The following is a 19238-nucleotide window of genomic DNA, read 5'->3' on the forward strand; positions in this document are numbered from 1 at the left end:
GTTCAGCTATAGACTGATTGTATTTCATAATCCAAACAATGATTTTGCACTTAGGGGGAGAAATTCCCCTCGAGCTCTGTTTGGGGCACTAACTCAGAAAAGCTGGAAAAGTTAGCGGTAGGCGCTAACCTCTTCCAGCCTCTCTGAAATTCCCATTTTTTGCTCCAAGAGGGAAATCAAGCACTCCCCTTCCTTCTTGGAGTGCAAGAGGGGGAGAGTTCATGACCCGGGGCAATGTGCTCAGCAGCGCCACGCATGGCCAAGCGTGGCACTGCCGCGTTGCAGGGGCTCTTCCCTGAATTAAAGTAAGGGCCCCACTCTGCAATTCTTTTAAAACTTACCTGGACTTACCAGGGAGCAGGGGTGCTGCGTGATCACGTCCCGCGGGCCCCGACTCAGGAGGCGCGAAAGAAAAGTTTTTTTAAAATCCAATTTTTTTCAGGGCGGCCGGCCACCTCACTTTTAACTTCCACCCCGCTAGCGGCCGGCCACCCTGCTCACGTCACCTGCAGCAGTCGCTGCCATTGCCTGGTGCTGCTGCGGGGGCGAAGAGAAATTTTTGTGCCGGAGTGCTACCAGAGCGATGCACCCGGAAATGATGTCACGATCTCCGGGCGCATGAGATTGGGGCGCAACCGGTAGCGCCGCTGCTAACCTCCCGCGGAATTTGGCAGGAGGCGCGGTCACCACCACTCCCGGGCGAAAAGGCCTTTGCGCCCCATTAGCGCCCCCCACGGGAGGCGCAAAGGAGGGGAATTTCTGCCCCTTAGTGTCTGCTTGAAATTTGTTGAAAGTAGGACCCCAAGAATGATTGAGAGGGACCATTGGTGTCATATAATTGGGTGTCTTAACATGACATTTATTCTGTGCAGGATGTAGATTTGCATCCACAGTTTTAAGTTTTATCAGATGGGCCTGTGAGAAGAGAAATCATTGTATCAATGATATTGGTTTGACAGGTGGTAAGGGGAAAAATAATTCCAAATAATAGTGGGTAATTACTAGCCTGACTCTCCTACATCCATTCATTTATGTGTGGATGAGTGCAAGGCATGTCCTTACACAAATAATTTATAGCCTGCATTATCCCACATAATCTTGAAGATAATGCAAACAGAGGGGTTAATTTTAACCTAACTCGTCCAACGATAAACTAGCGTGGATCGATTCAGCCGTCCATTTTACACCGCATTGAAGTCAATCAGCCAGGGTGTAAAACCGGCGGCCAATCCGATCCAGTTAGTTACCCGCCGGGCTGACACTGCGGTCTCATGTCGTGCGATATTAGCATATGACAACTCAACACAGTTGTATAAAATTCCTCTGTGTTTTAACAGAGTTTGGTTACCCTGCTTAAAATAAATGTGTTAATGTCTCCACTGAAATAGCAGGCAGTGGAATTACCAATTACCAAGATATTAAACATTGTATGGCACAGTGTAATTTCAAGGTCTACATTCATTATCTGTGAATAGGTTTTTTAGTATTTGATTCCTTACAATATTTTTTAAATTGTTACTATTACTTCAGACAACTTATTGACAAGTAAAATTATAGTTAAAAAATTGGAATTAGGGCAGAGAACAGGAAGTGAAAGGTTAAGGAAATTAGGTTTGAATAGCTGTTTAATATTTGTTGTTCTCAATTAATGTTGTATTTTAAATATTTATTTTTGCAGTTTAAGATTAACACTGCGGTGATAAAGCTTTTTTTCACATTTTAGTAGCTTTATTAGTGGTTCATTTCACATTGCAGTACATGAGCTGAAAACTTACAAAACTGGCTGATCCAGAGAAAGTGTCAGTTCCCTGTATAGTCGAAGGGTAAATATTGCTGCAATTGAAAAGATCACCTATTCTCTAGGCATGAAATAGGATTCTATTTTTAACAAACCTTGGGCCTGCATGCCAATGGCAAACAGCTGTGTGCGAGACCTACTGTTTCAAGACTTGGGTAGCTGACAGCATCATACCTTACATTGAGCACTTACGTTTAAATTTAAATTGATCAACTCTCTACCTTTACCTATAAAGAGATAAAAATAAAGTATTTAAGTGTTAAATGTAGTGTCTGTATCTGGTGAAGACATACTTTACATCGAATCCACTAGACGCTGCATAAAAAAGAATGTTCCTTACATTTACTGTGTGGATAAAGATCCTTATTAAGCAAATGTAAATAAAACGTCACAGAATCTAAGTTTCCAGAACCTCCAGTATTGGAGCATTCTCTTGTAATTGCTGAACTGGGAAACCATTCATAACTTGTTAACTGTGCCCCATTAGAAGAAGGTCATAACCTATACTCTGAAACTCAAACGTAGGCCACATGCCAGTTAGATTTCCGTTTGTGTGGTGTCAGCGGGCATGTTTGACACTTTGTACATCAAAGTCTGTAAATCAACCCCTTCAGCGTCTGGTAAGAACGGAAGTGGAACTGAAAAAGAACTCCTTGGTCTGACCAACCCCAGGACAGCAAGCTGAAACAGGAGAGATGACATTCATCAATACAGTAATGTGAGATGAAGGGCGTAATTCCTGCCATTCTTAAATTAGCACAGCAGAAGCACAGACACTGTCACGTTGCTGTTTTCCAGGTTTTCTTTTAGCCAGGACCACATTAACCACCAGGCAGCAAATTTTTAAGCTTAACAGCTTCCGACAGATAACTTGCTGGTATTTATATTCATCAGGAAACACACCAGTGTAGTGATCCAATGGTTTTCACATACATGTTAAATATAAATATATTCCTCAGATAAATAAAAGCAAACTGTTTATGAACAAATTAGATTTTCTGCTCAATACGTACAGTAGATTTCAGCAAAGATGCCTGCTGTGTTACCTGAGCAATGTTGTGGGAGTAGTTATTTTCATTACTTTGCAAACACATTGGCCCGGAATTTGCGGTCCCGTTGATGGCGTATGGTCATAAGCCTTCTGAAAGGCCCCGCAAGTTCCAGGTTTCCGCATGCACTGCGCATGCGCGAAAACCCGAACTTGCGATCTGTCGTGGTTCGCCTTGACAGATCATCCACACCGACTGAGAAATCACTTTCGCTGGTGCGGAGTGAGGCTATTGACCAAACTATTGCCCAGCAAATGCCCACGAAACCCTTATGCCTGGTAAAAGCAGGCATAGGGCCGGCTTTCACCAGCGTAAGGGTTATTATAAATCTTAAATTAGACATTTAAAAATAAAAAGTGATGTGCAAACACTTAAAATTACTTCATGCAAATTTTGGCCTGGATTAAAGTCTTTAAAATAATTTTTCAAAAAAATTAAATTTTTATTGTATATGACGTATTGAAGGGACTTTAAATTAAATTTGAAAATGAGAACATTTATTTTTATTAGAATTGTGTAAATTCTTTAATTTTGGGGGAATTCCATTGCATGTCATTAGGAGATTCCGTTTGGAAATGACAGCACTGGAATTCTCCTTTCTGATTGGACGACCTGGCCCAAGTGATCCCAGGGACGCTTCCGAACCACCTGCGTCCCTGGAATCTGTGGGCCTTTACGCAGGCGGAGGCCTGGAGGCCCGAGACCCGAACTCTCCGCAGCCTGGGAGCCAGAAGGTAAGTTCATACATTTTTAGCGGGTTGGAGGCGTACTCCTGAGGTACGCCTCCGACCGCAAATTCCAGGCCATTACAAAGCATTCATTTGAACTGACACCGTCAAAGTCCTTCAACACATCACAGATGATGTATATTCTTACCAGAAAGTTTAGGAGGACAATAAAGATTATTTAACAATTAAAGTATATGATAGGTTTCATTTTTAAGTCCAAATCTTACTGTGCTAACCATCAGTCAGGCTGTCAATGATGTATGAGACTTAATCACTGGCATGAGAATTGATCTGTGAACATCTGCTGCGTTGCAGATTCCAGTTCAAACCTTTTCTGTTTAACACAAATCCGCCTGTTCCTATTGTAAAATGTTTGCTTCAAAGCCTTAGTTTATTTAAATCAGTTTTTAAAGTTTGTTTAAATGTCACATTATGTTATTTTCCTGTTGCTGTCATGGAATGGCTCTTTCCTAGTTAAACAAATACTTTTTCGAAGAAGCCAGTTTTACTTCTGTTCTGTAAGCAGCTTGTAGCTGCCCGTGCCTGCTCTCCTCGAGCCATTGACTTCTTCCATAGGCGCCCTTGCCCTCTGGCACCTGGCCTGAGTAGTCGTTATATAGATGTGACCTTTGATTAATTTGTGCAATATTCATTACCATCAATTATTTCAGTATACTTTACTATTGCAATCAATATTTCCGTGGCTCAAAATAAGATACAAAAAAACTAAGAGCAGGCGGCCACTGATTAAACAGGGATTGGAGGGAAAGCTTTGGGTTTCGTCTCACTCTGTATCTTGTTTATGGGAGGACGCATCCTTCCTGTTTCTCCCTCTTCAAAACTACTTCATTTAATTTGCCTAAAAATCAGATTTCAAGCACAACGTGTTTATGCTTTCTTTAAAAAAAATCAACTGTGCAGCAGGTGCCAAACCCCACAACTGCACATTTTCTAACTAAGGGCTGGATTTTGTCAATGGGGGCGCACTGGGGGCGGGACTGCTGGTTATCGGATTTCAGTCCCGCCCCCAATGACTTCGGCCAACTCACGCTATTTTCCCTTGATTGACCTTGTTAAGCCCGCCCTGCGGGCTTAGCCGGCCAATTAAGGGAAAGCCGGTGACAGAGGACATCGGCGTATGATGTTTCAACTGTCAAAAACTTTTTGACAGATGAATTGTCAGCGTTTGAGAAGCTGTCAAACACTGACAATCTCTGTTCTAAGGTGAGCCCTTGTACTGAAGGTTCACCAAAATTTCTTTCCTCAGCAGAAATAAGATGGCTGCTACATCTGAGAATGCAGCAGCCATTCTGTCATCTCTGCCATTAGGATGAGGCACCTCCGGATCCCCAAGGGTTGAAGCCTGCAGGAAGAAGCAAAGGTAATTAAACTTTTTCTAACACTTTACACTCACCTCTCATACTTACCTCTCCACACTTGCACCCATCACTCACCTCCACAGCGGACTTTTCGATCCCTCTCACCCCCGCAGACCCACTGATCACCTCGTTGACCCTGGCGAGGTTGGCAGCTGTTGGGAAGCCCGCACTTGCAGGAGTAAAATGGGGATAAGCCTCAAAACTGCCTGTTAACAGGCAGTTAATTGGCTCTAATCCCCTTCCCGCCTCGAGGAGACGGGTCCCTGCGCGAGTTGGGGACCCGCCTCCTGGGAAGATGGCACGGAGGCGGGTTGGGAATGGGTCCGGTACCCGCTCTCAGTTTCTGCCATTTTCCCGCCTCCATACCCGCCTCCCCAGGGCTGGGAAAATTCCCCCCTAAGGGGCTGTTTCCCCTCTATTCTTTCACTCCTGACCTACATGGTTGGCAGGAATTAAGTTCTGCACCATCTGACTCAGTCTCCCAGTGTGCACTGCTGCCAGGGAGCCTCGCTTGTTGGTCATGCATATTGGGAAATCACGGACTCCATTGTCCATCCATCAAGGGTCATGTGCCCATGATTTCCTGCTATGTGTGGCTGGTGGGCGAGGCTCACACTGGTAGCACAGACTCGGAACACAATCCCTATAGGTGAGGAATACACAGTCACTGATCTCTCCCACAAGGCTGTGAAGTCTGAAAGCTGATACAGCTTCGTTTAGCGCTGAACTTTAGAAAGAGACAGCTGTCGTAGGTTAATTGTAAAGAAGGAGAGATTTTTACCTAACTCGTCCGGTGGGAAACTGATCTGATCAGGTTGTCTGCCCAATAACATTTTCTATTGACTGCAGTGGAACGTGAAATCGGGCAGTGTGTAAAGTAGGTGGCCAATCGGATGGCGCCAGTTTCCCATCGGGTGAGTTTGGTTAAAATGATCCCCAATGTGTTGTCTTTCTCTTGCTGTCATGAAATGGATCCTTCCTAGATAAAAAAGGTACATTTTGAAAGAAGGCAGCTTTATTTATATTCTGTTATATGCCCCCAGTGCTATTCTTCTGTCCTCCAGCTCAGTGGGTAACACCCTTGCCTCTGAGTCTGAAGGTTGTGGGTTCAAATCTCACTCCAGAGAGTTGAGCACAAAAATCTAGGCTGACGCTCTAGTGCAGTGCTGAGGGAGTGCTGCACTGTCGAAGGTGCCGTCTTTTGGACGAGACGTTAAACTGAAGCCCCGTCTGCTCTCTCAGGTAGACGTAAAAGGTCCCATGGCACTATTTCGAAGAAGAGCAGGGGAGTTATCCTCGGTATCCTGGCCAATAATTATCCCTCAATCAACATTATTAAAACAGATTATCTGGTCATTATCATGTTATTTTTGTGGGAGCTTGCTGTGTGCAAATTGGCTGCCGTGTTTCCTACATTACAACAGTGACTCCACTTCCAAAAGTACTTAATTGGCTGTAAAGTGCTTTGTGACGTTCGGTGGTCGTGAAAGGTGCTATATAAATGCAAGTCTTTCTTTCTTTCTCCTACCCACCTGAAAGCACAAGTTACACAGCTGAATGATAGCAAAATACTGCAGATGCTGGAAATCCGAAATAACAACAGAAAATGCTGGAAAAACTCAGCAGGCCAGGCAACATCGGTGGAGAGAAATTAGAGTTGACGTTTCGGGTCGAAACCCTTTTTCAAAACTGCTGCCCTTGTCGCCTGGTACCTCAGCCATTTTTCAGATGCAAGCCTCAACAGCAAGTGCTGACAGGCTATCTGACTAAAAGGACATCTGAGCCGAGCTTGATTCAGCACTGACCTGTCCACACACAGTCACTGGAACCCCGCCCAAATTTTCTTCTCCTAATTCAGGAGCCCTGTCTCTAATCATAGTACTCAAAGCATTGCCCTGGCAATGATCAGCCAATTGTAGCACCAATACCCCTACCCCAGCAATGATCAGCCAATTGTAGCGCCCACATCACTATCCTGCCAAGAATCAGCCAATTGTAGCGCCCATACCACAGCCCGAGCCAGGAACAGCCAAACGGAAAGGCTGCGCCACTCTCCAAGCAGGGCTCAGTTAATTGTAGTGCCAATACCACTGCACTGCTGAGGATCACCTAGCTCAGCACAGTCCTGGATAGGAACATGGGCTAATCTTTTTTCTCTCAATGTGGAAAAAACTAAGGTTTTTTTGGCTAACTAGGCCTCTGTGGTGCTGGTGAGGAATGGTGCTGGGCTGCTGAGGAGGGAGTGGCAATAGTGCAGTCATGGTATTTGTGGTGCTTCTGACACTGTTCTATACCCTGAAGTGCACCATTTAAAACAGGAAAGATCACAAACAATAATCACCTCAGGACTGCAATCCCTAATGCTGCAAGGGCATTTATAGGCATTGAGGGCTAGATTTTCAGTTGCTTGCGCCAGCAGTTAGCGCCTTAAGAGAAGTGATTTTCGGGCGCTATGCGTGTAGCGCCCGGGCGCAGCGCAGTTTGCGCCCCGCCCCAAATTAAGTTGCCCGTTAGCGCCGGCGCAAAGTTTAGCGGCCGCCCGGATGCGTGCGCAGAAAATGACGTCACACCGTCGTGCAACGCCCTTTGGCCGCCCCGAATCCAAACTTCAGTCGGACCGCCCCATTGTGCGGCCGGCGTCCAGAGCGTTTGTAAAATGGAACGCAACACACCCTGGAGAGCGCAAATTAAAGGGCACTCCTCCTGCACTATAAAAGGCAGTCTGCATGTGTTGTGTGGTCTGAACGGTGTATTTATGCCTCCTCCTCCTCCTCCTCCTCCTCCTCCTCCTCCTTTCCCCCCCCCCCCCCCCCAGACTGTGCCTTTGAAAAAAACACATGCACCCTTCCCCTTTAAGAGCTCACTGGCACCAGAGTGTGTACCGTGCGCTGCACCCGAGCTCGGGTGTTGCGCTCTGCACCGCCGGCTTAGCGCCTAAAGATAGTAGTGGAACGCCTCTTTTAGCGCTCCACCAACCTCTTAGGGCGAAGCCACTGAATTTCCGGCAACGGGGCGCTACTTTGGGGCGAGCGCTAACTTCGGGCGGGCGCTAAGGTTAGCGCCCCATAACTGTCTATACTGAAAATCTAGGCCTGAGTCTTTTCCCAAAATTCCTTCGAATTCCATGCAATCAGGAGAGAATAGCTCTGTAGCTACCTTTTATTTTTGAGGTTGGTCCGCCCTGGCATCAAACGGTTCTTAACTTTAGTGGAATCCGATTCAAATGCATAACAACAACTTGCACTTATACAGCACCCTGAGCACTGGAAACACCCCACAGATAAGCAACAGATATGGAGAGTAATAGAAGGGAAAAAAAGAGCCAAAGAACTGGGTCTTACACCTCAGGTCAGGCATTCACTGTGAGCATTTTGACATTTTAACTAGAGTTTAAGGAATATTCCTCACATATCTGGCTCCCAATATCAGCTGTCAGGAGATGTAAAGACCAGGCGCTTCTCCGCCGGAAGTAGGGGAAATTGGAAAAAGAGTCACTCTGACCTGCTCTCATGTACGTCCAGTATCTGCTTACTAAGTAATATAGGGAGGGCTTTGGGAAACGGCTAGCTACCTGGCTGCCATCTTGGCTGGGGAGTGATGCAGACAGACCAAAAAGAGGGAGCTGGGAAAAAGTAATACAATAAGTAAGAAACAATGCTGTGAAAACTGTTGTGGTTAGTAGTTAGGATGGAGGTCTCTGTCAGCCTAACCATACTTTGCCAGTTTTCACTGCACAACCAAACAAATATGACACAGAAATGCAACATTTTACACCAACCTGCTGGGTGTCAATTTCCTTGAACAACACACCCACTTAAAGTGACCACTTATGGGTAATAATTAATCTTGAATCAGCTGTGCGCATATTGTGACTGGCCTGATAGATCAGATTTCACTCTGTCTTCTAAAGGGGTCGGTACCAGCTCTCACTTGCAGATGTGCAATTATTCCTCCTTCCTCCCCATACACCCCTCAAAATACCCAACAAAATTATTACCCTCATTTGTCTTCAGTTTTTTCCCACAGATTTTCTTCAGGATTTGCTTTACTTTCTCAATATAAATTGAATTAATAGGTTACAGTTAAGTTCACATTGGGTCACTTTGTAAGTCTTGTCAAATCTATGTTACCAAGGTATTTGTTGTGGAAATATCTGGTGGAAAGTGAATCTGTATATAATTAATTGTGTAAAACAATAACATACTGTGGGGTCCTAAGTAACAATGCCAATGCAACATCAAAAAGTATTAACAATGAAAAAAATCTATTATTGTAAGAAATAACTTAAAACTTGCATTTTTTTACATAACCTCTCACAACGCTTTATAGCCAATGAAGTGCTTTTCAACTGTAGTCACTGTTGTAATGTAGGAAACGCGACAGCCAATCTGTGCACAGCAAGGTCCTACAACAGTAATGTGATATTGACCAGGTGTGTTTAATTGATGTTGTTTGAGGGATATATCCTGGCCAGGGTACCAGGAGAACTCATCTGCTCGTCTTCAAAAAAGTGCCATGGGATCTTTTACGTCCACCGGCCTTGATTTAACGTCTCATCTGAAAGACGGTATCTCCGGCAGTGCAGCACTCCCTCAGTACTCCACTTAAGTGTCATCCTAGATTATATGCTCAAGTTTCTGGAGTGGGACTTGAATTCGCAACCTTCTGACTTAGAGACGAGAGTGCTACCACTGAGCCACGGCTGGCAACTAATTCACTAACACCCATAACAATCCAATAAAATTAGTTAGCTGTCGGTGTATTACAGTCAATAAAACTGTTTTGAAGTTCAGTTGACAAAGGCCTTTGCTCTTATATATATCATCTGAACCCCTACACTAGATTGCTGTCATATAATGCAGTGACGGCCATCCAGTAGCCACTTTATTTTATTTCTAAAATAGTAAGTACAATTTAAATATTTAGTAAGCTCCAATAGTATTGCAAAGGCTCCATCTTAGTCCTCCTAAAGGCTCAGTTGGTAGGTGCAGAACTGAGCCACATAAATATCCCAAGGTTTGATTCCCAGTCTGTGCTCAGTTGGTCGATATCAGCCTTGGACATTAGAACTGGAATGAGTGTCCTGGACTGAGGGGGTGCTGGGGTGGAAATTAACCGGGGTTCCTGTCATGATCACTGTCCAGCTGTCTCTGCAGGTAATTGTGTGTGTGTGTGTGTGTGTGCATGAGAGTGCATCAGATGAGGACAGGATCGGTCTAAGGTGTGATGTTTTCCACATTTGTACAGCTTGCTAACATTGATACTCTATGTTCCCAAATGAAGACTAGCCCCTTGGGTGAGATACTGGAAGGTCATCAGCAACCATGGGATGTACCATGGCAATTTCAAGAGAGGAAAGGAGTAAATTTGAGGGGTTAAAATAATAAAATCTTGTCTTACCTGACCAAAGCCATCCTGTTGCCTGGGATTGAAGTCAGAATATATCAGCAGGCGAGTTAACTCACAGTGTCCTATGTAAAAAAAAAATGGGGAAAAAGGGACAAAGTTAAGAGTGAATGGGACTGTTTATTATTGCACGCAGCGAATTGATGCTCTATTTCAGGATTTTACCAGAATCACATGCAAAACATCTGACCAGGCACTGATTATGGCCCAGAAATTCGGGTCGGGGGCTTCCCGCGGGTGCAAGCCCCCGACCTGCACTTACCTTGCGCGCCGGCCGTTGAGCTGTGGGCCCGCGTGGGATTCCGATCCTGGGCCTCCTCCAACTGCTGGCGCGCAGTGCTTGCGTATCCCAGGGGCGCAGTTAGTTCGATGCGTCCCCGGGATCACGTGAACCATGGGGAGCCAATCGGAGCAGGGAATGCTTCATTCATAAGTTTGACAGGAAGAGCTGTCAAACCTATAAATACTATAAGACCCAAAACATTACTAAAACTTCAAATAAATTTTAAAAAAACATCACATTTTTAAAATAACTATAAATTACATGAAATAACTATTTTAAACAATAATTAAAATTTTTGAAAAAATGAATTACATTTTCTAACAGGGCTAAAAATAAACTTACCTTTCTTTAAAGTATTTAAAAATAATAAACCTGTGGAAAAAATGTTTTAATTTTAATTAATTCACCACTTGCCTTGTTAAAAGCAGGCCTTGCGCCTGCTTTTTAAAAGTGTAACTGCTGGAGACTTACCCTCCCGGAAAAACCTGGGAAAAAAACATAAGTTCGATGCGCAAGCGCTGCCTCTCCGGCGCACGCGTTCCACCTCTCAACCCCTTCTTTCGGGGGAACGGAAGTGCCGGTTTCCCACGCATGCGCAGTGCATGCACGAAACCGACACTTTCGTTGGGCTGACGCGTGAGTACCCCGTGCGTACTCACACGTTGGGACCCGAATTTCTGGGCCTATGTCTGGGAATCTGTCATCTCTTTCAGATCAAAGCTTGCACTGTGTTCTGAAGCACAATATCAGAATGGTTAAGAGGGTGAAAGAGCACTTTTACATTAGGAACCACCAAACTCAAAACCCCACCACTCCTGTGTTTATGCATGAAAGTGGAGCCAGTCTGCATGTCTTCGTCTTAGGCAGTCCCTCGGAACCGAGGATGACTTTCTTTCACATTAAAAATGAGCTCTCAGGTGACTGATGAGTCCAATGCAGAACCTACAGTCTCTGTCACAGGTGGGGCAGATGGTGGTTGGAGGGGCGGGTGGGTGGGGTGCTTGGGTTGACGTGCACTCCTTGCGCTTGGCTTCCGTTTGCTCCCAGCGAAGAGACTCGAGGTGTTTGGCGCCTTCCCGGATGCTTCTCCTCCACTTTGTGCGGTCTTGGGCCAGGGATTCCCAGGTGTCGGTGGGGATGTTACACTTTTTCAAGTAGGCTTTGAGGGTGTCCTTGAAGCGTTTCCTCTGCCCACCTGGGGCCCTCGTGCCGTGCCGGAGCTCCGAGTAGAGTGCTTGTTTTGAGAGTCTTGTATCGGGCATGCGGACAATGTGACCCATCCATCGGAGCTGATCGAGCATGGTCAAAGCTTCGATGCTGTGGATGTTGGCCTGAGCGAGAACACTGACATTGGTGCGCCTATCCTGCCAATGGATTTGCAGGATCTTGCGGAGGCAGCATTGGTGGTACCTCTCCAGTGCTTTAAGGTGCCTGCTGTACATGATCCATGTCTCTGAGGCATACAGCAGGGCGGGTATCACTGCTGCTCTGTAGACCATGAGCTTAGTGCCGGGTTTGAGGTCCTGGTCTTCAAACACTCTCTTCCTCAGGCGACCGAAGGCTGCACTGGCACACTGAAGGCGGTGTTGGACTTCATCATCGACGTCTGCCCTTGTTGACAGTAGGCTCCCGACGTATGGAAATTGGTCCACGTTGTCCAAGGCCTTGTCGTGGATTTTGATAATCGGGGTGAAGTATTGTGTGGCGGGGGCAGTTTGGTAGAGGACCTTTGTCTTACAGATGTTTAGTGTAAGGCCCATGCTCTCATACACTTCGGTGAAGGTGTTGATGATGGTTTGGAGTTCGACCTCCGAGTGAACGCTGATGCAAGCGTCTGCACGTAGGACAATTTCGGATCATAAATCTTGAGAATCCAGGTATGCCTGAGTGGCTGTGACACTTTGACCACTGAAGCACTGGCATTAGGGGTTTTGATAGAGTAGATAGGGAGAAACTGCTTCCACTGGTGGGAGGGTCAATCACCAGAGGACACAGATTTCAAATAACTGACAAACCATCCAGCGGTGAAATGAGGAGAATTTTTTTTATGCAGCAAGTTCTGATTTGTAATGCACTGCCTGAGAAGGTGGTGGAAGCAGATTCAATGGTAACTTTCAAAAGGGAATTGGATAAATACTTGAAAAATAACTATTTGCAGGGCTCTGGGGAAAGTGCAGGGGAGTAGGCCAAATTGGAAAGCTCTTTCAAAGAGCTGGCACAGGCAAGATGGGTCGAATGGCCTCCTTCTGTATTGTATGATTCTATGATTGTGAAGTTAGCAACAGCCGACTCCATTCTTACACATAAACACAGGTGAGTGACACATTCATCTGCAACCAGGACTATAAAGACTCTTAATGTAAAAGCACCTGAAGATCCAGCATTTACCTTAGCCATTTAAAGCCCAGACCAAGGGTTGGCCAAAGAACATGTGTCATGGCAACATCACAGGCACTGATTCTGTCCCCTGCATCTGTGAGCTGACACTGTGATGTTGCTTCGTATTATGGCATGAGACCACAGGATGTGTCTAGTCTTGATGCTCCAGTCTTCATGAACATGGGGCAGGCTTGATGGACCAGCTGGCCTTCTCCTGCTCGCCATTTTGTATTTTTGTATAAAATGCCTGATATACTATGTATTACGTGAAACCGAAGTTAATCTGAGTTGGAAACACAGACGGGCTTCTTCCCTGCAGACTGGTTACCAAGCCAACAATTACAAGATATTCCGCGGAGTTGGATGGCTGGTGCTTAACGAGATACGGGGGAAGAACAAGGGTTTGAACTGTAGTGTATGTACCCATCTACCTTTAAGAGAACTATTGTATGTAACCGTTCACCTTTAAGAGAACTATTTTAGGTGTGGCACTACTTTGTTTGGCTTCTGTATACGGTAATACCGACGGTGACCACACCAGTATATAAGTGTTGTGCCAGGAGTTATTGGGCAGATTCGCCCTGACCTTCGAATAGTAAAGTCCTGTTTTAAGTTACTCTTGGAGTCTGTGCATTAATTAACTAACAACCCACAGACTTTACAGTGGCGACGAGTCCGATCGTACCCTGCGGCAACAATACGTCCGAAGCAGTTAACGAGCGTCGAGAAGAGGCAACCGCCCCCGTCGTTCTGCTGGGAGAAAACTCGAGGCTGCAGAACTAGAAAGGAGGAAGAATTTAGAGACAAAGACTTCCATCAGCAACAGGCACTGACTGTCCCTTCTGCCACGGTGAGGAGTGAGCCGATCAGCACGAGAAGCAAGGCGGCCACGGTGACTGTGAATAAGGGAAAGTAAAAAGAATAACCGGAGGATAAGGGCGGTGCACTCGACCACGATCGAGGGGGAAAGGAGCCGGACAGAAGTCGGGTCCAGGGGCGCTGAGACTGGGGCAGCGTGGAGCAAGGAAGCCGCGGTACAGGCAGGCTGGGGGACGCAACGGCGTCGTGAGACAGCTAGACCGCGACCGCCGAAAAAGGCCGGGCAGCGACCGAAGCCACGAAGCGCTGCGACCGGGAACGTAGGCGCGGGAAGAGATAAACTCAGCCGCAGCCGGGGAGGGAAGCACCGGACTGCGAGAGGGCTGGGAGGCGCGATTGGGAGCCGAGCGAGCGGGAGAGGCAGAGCCGACCAAGGGAGACTGAGCGAGAGCCAGTCCAGCGGCTGAAACTGTTCTCCGTCAACGGGGTGTACCCAGCGCCGGTAGAGCCGAGCGAGCGGGAGAGAGACAGAGCCCGAGCAAGGGGAACTGAGCGAGAGCCAGCCCAGCGGCTGAAACTGTTCGCCGTCAACGGGGTGTACCCAGCGCCGGTTGCCCTGCCGAGAAAAGGGAAAGCCCTGAAGCCGACGCGCAGGCTGTGAACCTGAAAGCCAGCGGCCGTCGCCTGTGGGGGAAAGTGTACCCCTCCCGCTAGGGAAGAAACGCGGGAAGCCGCCATTAGGCGGGGAAGAAGACAGAAGCGGGAAACCGCCATTGAAGTGGGCGGGGAGAGAAGATAAGCGCAGGAAACCGCCATTTTCGCGGGAAAACCGCCATCTTAGAAAAAAAAAAATAAGTTAAAGAAATAATTTGGGGTGTTATCAGAAAGAGAGGAAGATGCCTAAGCGTGGTAACATCAACGATTTTAATGCCGAGGTAGAAGACTGGGCCACGTACGTGGAACGCATCGAGATCTATTGTGAGGCCAATAAAATAGAAGAAGATGACAAAGCTATAACCTTGCTAAACTCGATGGGCGTGAAGACATACGGGCTCTTGAAGCATCTACTATCACCAGCTAAACTGGCGGATCAGACTTTCGATGATATTGTGGCTGTTCTGAAGGATCACTTGAACCCCACACCGTTGATGTTGGCGGAACGATTCAAATTCTATGCGAGAACGCAACGGAAAGACGAAAGCAACGCAGAATACTTGGTCGAACTGCATAGACTAGCGAAATACTGCCAGTTTGGAGGGAATCTGACAGAGGCATTGCGAGACAAGTTCGTGTGCGGGTTGGCAAAGGAAGGAACGCAAAAGCGACTACTCGAAGAGAACGACCTTACACTTGACAGGGCTGTCCTTATTGCAGCATCGCACGAAGCCGCAGCGAAGGGAACTGCGGAAATGCAGCTAAAGACAGCAGCACTAAGTGTGGATCAAATTACCTCGACAACAACAAAATGCTATCGTTGTGGGAAGACAACACACGACCAGAACCAATGCTGGTTTAAGAACCAGGAATGTAGGAAATGTGGCAAACTGGGTAACATAGCTAAGGTATGCCGGTCAGGGAAAAGGACCAACAACCAAAGGAAGCCATCACAGGAAAAGTACAACAAGGTACACAAGGTGGCTGAGAAGAGTTCAGACGAACAGAATTCAGACTCAGACCCAAATGGCCAGGAGCTGGGTAGTCTGAGAATTCACAATGTGAGTAAGGAAGCTGACCTACAAACTATCTGGGTCATGCTAAAAATAGCTGGAATCCAAGTGAAAATGGAGTTGGACACTGGATCAGCTCTATCAGTCATAAATCGAAGGGATTACCACCGGCTATTCTCACATATACCCTTAAGAGATACCAAGTTCGTATTGCAGACATACACGGGGCATAAAGTATACCCCATGGGAAAGATAAGAGTCAAAGTGAGAGATAGGGGTAAAGAACACCCAAGAATGAACTTATACGTACTACATGAGGGAGGACCACCACTTCTAGGACGGGAGTGGATCAAGAAAATAGACATGGAATGGCACTATCTAAAAGCCATAATGAGTGAGGACTCGGTGCAGACAATCAGCTCAGATTCTGAAACGGATGACGATAAGACCAACCCAAATATGAAAGACAAGGCTGAAATGGACTTGCCGACGAAGGTTGGAAAAACGAAGGCATGCATAAAGGCTTATGCTCCAGAGAAGAACAAAGTTTCAGAGCAGAACTCCACCGAACAACGACAACCTAGTTTGACAGAAAATTCTGAGCCTGTTCAAGTTGCGGACATATCCATGACGGAAGAACACCGAGCTCGGACTCAAACTTATTTCAAATTACGACAACAATTAGAACAATTGAGTTACCGTCTCGTACAAGAGATGAAAACAATGAAAAAGTTCTATGACACCGAATGGGAGAATTTGGAAAGACAACAGAAGCAGCTAGCTCAAGCAGAGAGCGACCATAGAGCCTTCGTGACCAATTACCGATCACATCTCCCTTATGCTGTTCAGGAGTTAGAATATTTGCAGGAAGAAGCAAATGAAGAGGAATCTTCAGGAAGCCAGGATTTTATTCCAGTTCTTCTCTACGACTCCTTACAAGCAGAGTGTGAGAAGTTGAAAGAACAGTATGAACAGGCCCAGGCTACAATTCTGGAAGGGGTTAACTCGGCAACCTCCGAAAAGCTAGTTTCAGTGGAAGCATATGAGCAACTGAAGGTTGAACATGAGCAAGAAGTCCAAAGGCTGCAGGAAATTCTTGATGAGCTCAAGGCCAAGACAGACTCATCGGTAGAAGTTCCATCCATAGATGAGAAATTAGAGGTGAAAGACATGGCAGAACATGAAAGACAAGATGTACAAGAACTCATAAAAATATTAAAGGAAACCCAAGACAAATATGGGGCGGCAATGACCGAGATTCAACAACTTGAAGAACAGATTCAACTGGGAATCCGTTCAGTGGAAGAAAAGGGAACTGTAAGAAACACAGAGACTGTAAGAATGGCCTCTGAACATGAGCTAGAGAGCATCAATGCGCAACTTCTCCGAGCGCTGGAAGCCAAAGTACAAGAGGAAAAGAAGGTGAAAGCATTGGAGGAAAAGGTGGATGAAATGGAGAAGACTCTGACCCACAGTGTTCCCGTGGAAGAGTTAATGGTCAGCCAACTCCTTCATATGCTGAAGGACAAGACTCTACCATGGGAACAATCTGAACATGAGCTTCAATCTTCAAAGGGAAGGAGTTCGGAGCTCTCAAAAGTTATGGAAATAGCTGAGGTTGCAACACAGATTTTACAGGGATGCCAAAAGTACGCTGAATCACGTCAATGTGAACAGCAGAATGTTGAAACAGCTGCTCCAGTAGAGGGATTGAATAGCCTGATCAATCAATCCCCGAGGGAAGGGGAAGTATTGAAATCACAAACGAGGTCATTAGTGAAGGATTTGCAGGGAACCCAGGAAGAGCGGGATGAATATGAACGCATGAAGAAGTCTCTTCAGGAAAGATGTCTAGGGAGGGAACAACAGTCGGCTAACGTCCAGTTGGGTACGGAAGAAGTAGCAGGCCCTCTCGCTAGACTAGCTCAGGACGACACCGAATATTACCATGACCTGTTGAGTGACACGGAATATTACGATGACTTGGTCTGCCCAGCTTGTGATGAAAACTCCCAAAGTGCAGAAATCAGGATGAAGCACTTAAAGTCTAAGGAACATAGGGAGATGGTGGCGCTACAGCTGGCAGCGGATAAGGGAGCCCCGAGAGTCTCCAAGAAGCAGAAAAGAAAAAGACAAAGCAGAAGACGATAACCATCTAAATCATTATCACTTCTATCAGATCATGCACGTGGGCCCTACGAAGGGGGCCAAATCAGTTGGAAAGTAGGAAAAATTACCAAGGCAGTCCAGCTGTTTGTAAAAGTCAGCACTGCTGGTTCAGCAGGACGGAAGTTCAAGCTGTTAAGCCAAGGAAAAGACTATTGGATGAGTCACGCTAGAAATGTGAACCGGCTACACCACAGAGATGTTGTTCGGACCGAGTCAAGACCAGAGACTGAATCTGTGAACTGTTCCCGCAGAGACTGAATCTGTGAACTGTTTCCCGCAGAGACTATATCTGTGAATTGTTTTACATGAAGTTGATTATATGTTATGTTTAATGGGGAATAAGTATGTTGTAAGCTAAAAAGGGAGGATTGTAGTGTATGTACCCGTCTACCTTTAAGAGAACTATTGTATGTAACCGTTCACCTTTAAGAGAACTATTTTAGGTGTGGCACTACTTTGTTTGGCTTCTGTATACGGTAATACCGACGGTGACCACACCAGTATATAAGTGTTGTGCCAGGAGTTATTGGGCAGATTCGCCCTGACCTTCGAATAGTAAAGTCCTGTTTTAAGTTACTCTTGGAGTCTGTGCATTAATTAACTAACAACCCACAGACTTTACATGAACCGCAATATAAACTTAAGAAAAAGTGAATAATAGATCATATAACATAATTTTCATTGTATAAAAACTAACATAATTCAACAGAAGGGAAGCTACGAGACTTTGATAGTGAAAGGGTTGGAGTAAGACAATTGAAGCGCTGTTCTGGAGAGACAGGCTCCAGCTGTGGCCTAATGGAAAAAGTACTAAACAGAGAAATCTTGAAGAGATAAGAGATGAGGCCTACTGTCTGTACTACAGATCTGGATAAAACAGATTTGTACTACTTTTCAGACAAAAAGAATAGTGCATGGTGCTGTAGTTACCTCATATCCTGTGACCAAAGGTATGTGCGTTATAGAAGAGGTACAAAAATTGAGAGTATACTGGTGTAAGATGGGCAGCTTGAACTTAAGACACTAAGGCCTAGAAATTCATTATAGCCACATTTGGGGCGCTACAGCCGGGCGTTCGCAAAATTTTGCGCCCGGCACAACTTAGCGCCACCTTCACCGATATTCAGTTGCATTGCCCCAAGAGGTTGCTGCTGCGCTAAAGCAGGCGATGCACGACTATCATTAGGCGCTAAGCCGGCGATCCGGGGCGCTAACACCGAGGGCGGGCGCAGCGCAGGTGCGGCGAGTTTCTGAATGAAGGCAGACACGCTGGCGCCGGTCAGCTATTAAAGGGGGAGGGTCAACTTGTTTGGCTGCCATGCCCTGCACACTGCAGCCCTGAAGCAAGACCTGACCATTGCTGGTTCATCAGTTCTACGCCCTGGACCATGGGGAAGCCCGCTATTCTTCCAAATCCCATTGCACGCTCTTGCTGCTTGTCCAGGGTCATGGGGAAGGAGACGTACTGACGTCTCCTTCTGAAAAGGGCATTGGTCACCTGGTGGATGCAGCAGTGTACCGCGAACTGGGAGATGTTGGCAATGTCCCCAGTAGCGGATTG

General features: G+C 46.2%; 1 protein-coding gene across 1 annotated transcript in view; it reads right to left on the reverse strand.

The window, feature by feature from the left end:
* LOC147122704 (uncharacterized) overlaps positions 1–19238 on the reverse strand; it is a 204719-nt gene that overhangs the window by 97847 nt on the left and 87634 nt on the right. The window contains 1 exon segment of the mRNA XM_086009485.1: positions 10355–10425. Coding sequence (XP_085865611.1) covers positions 10355–10425 — 71 coding nt within the window.

The sequence above is a fragment of the Somniosus microcephalus genome, chromosome 2 (genome assembly GCF_052327205.1).
Source record: "Somniosus microcephalus isolate GS21.2 chromosome 2, FLI_Smic_1.0, whole genome shotgun sequence".
NCBI classification, from domain to species: domain Eukaryota; kingdom Metazoa; phylum Chordata; class Chondrichthyes; order Squaliformes; family Somniosidae; genus Somniosus; species Somniosus microcephalus.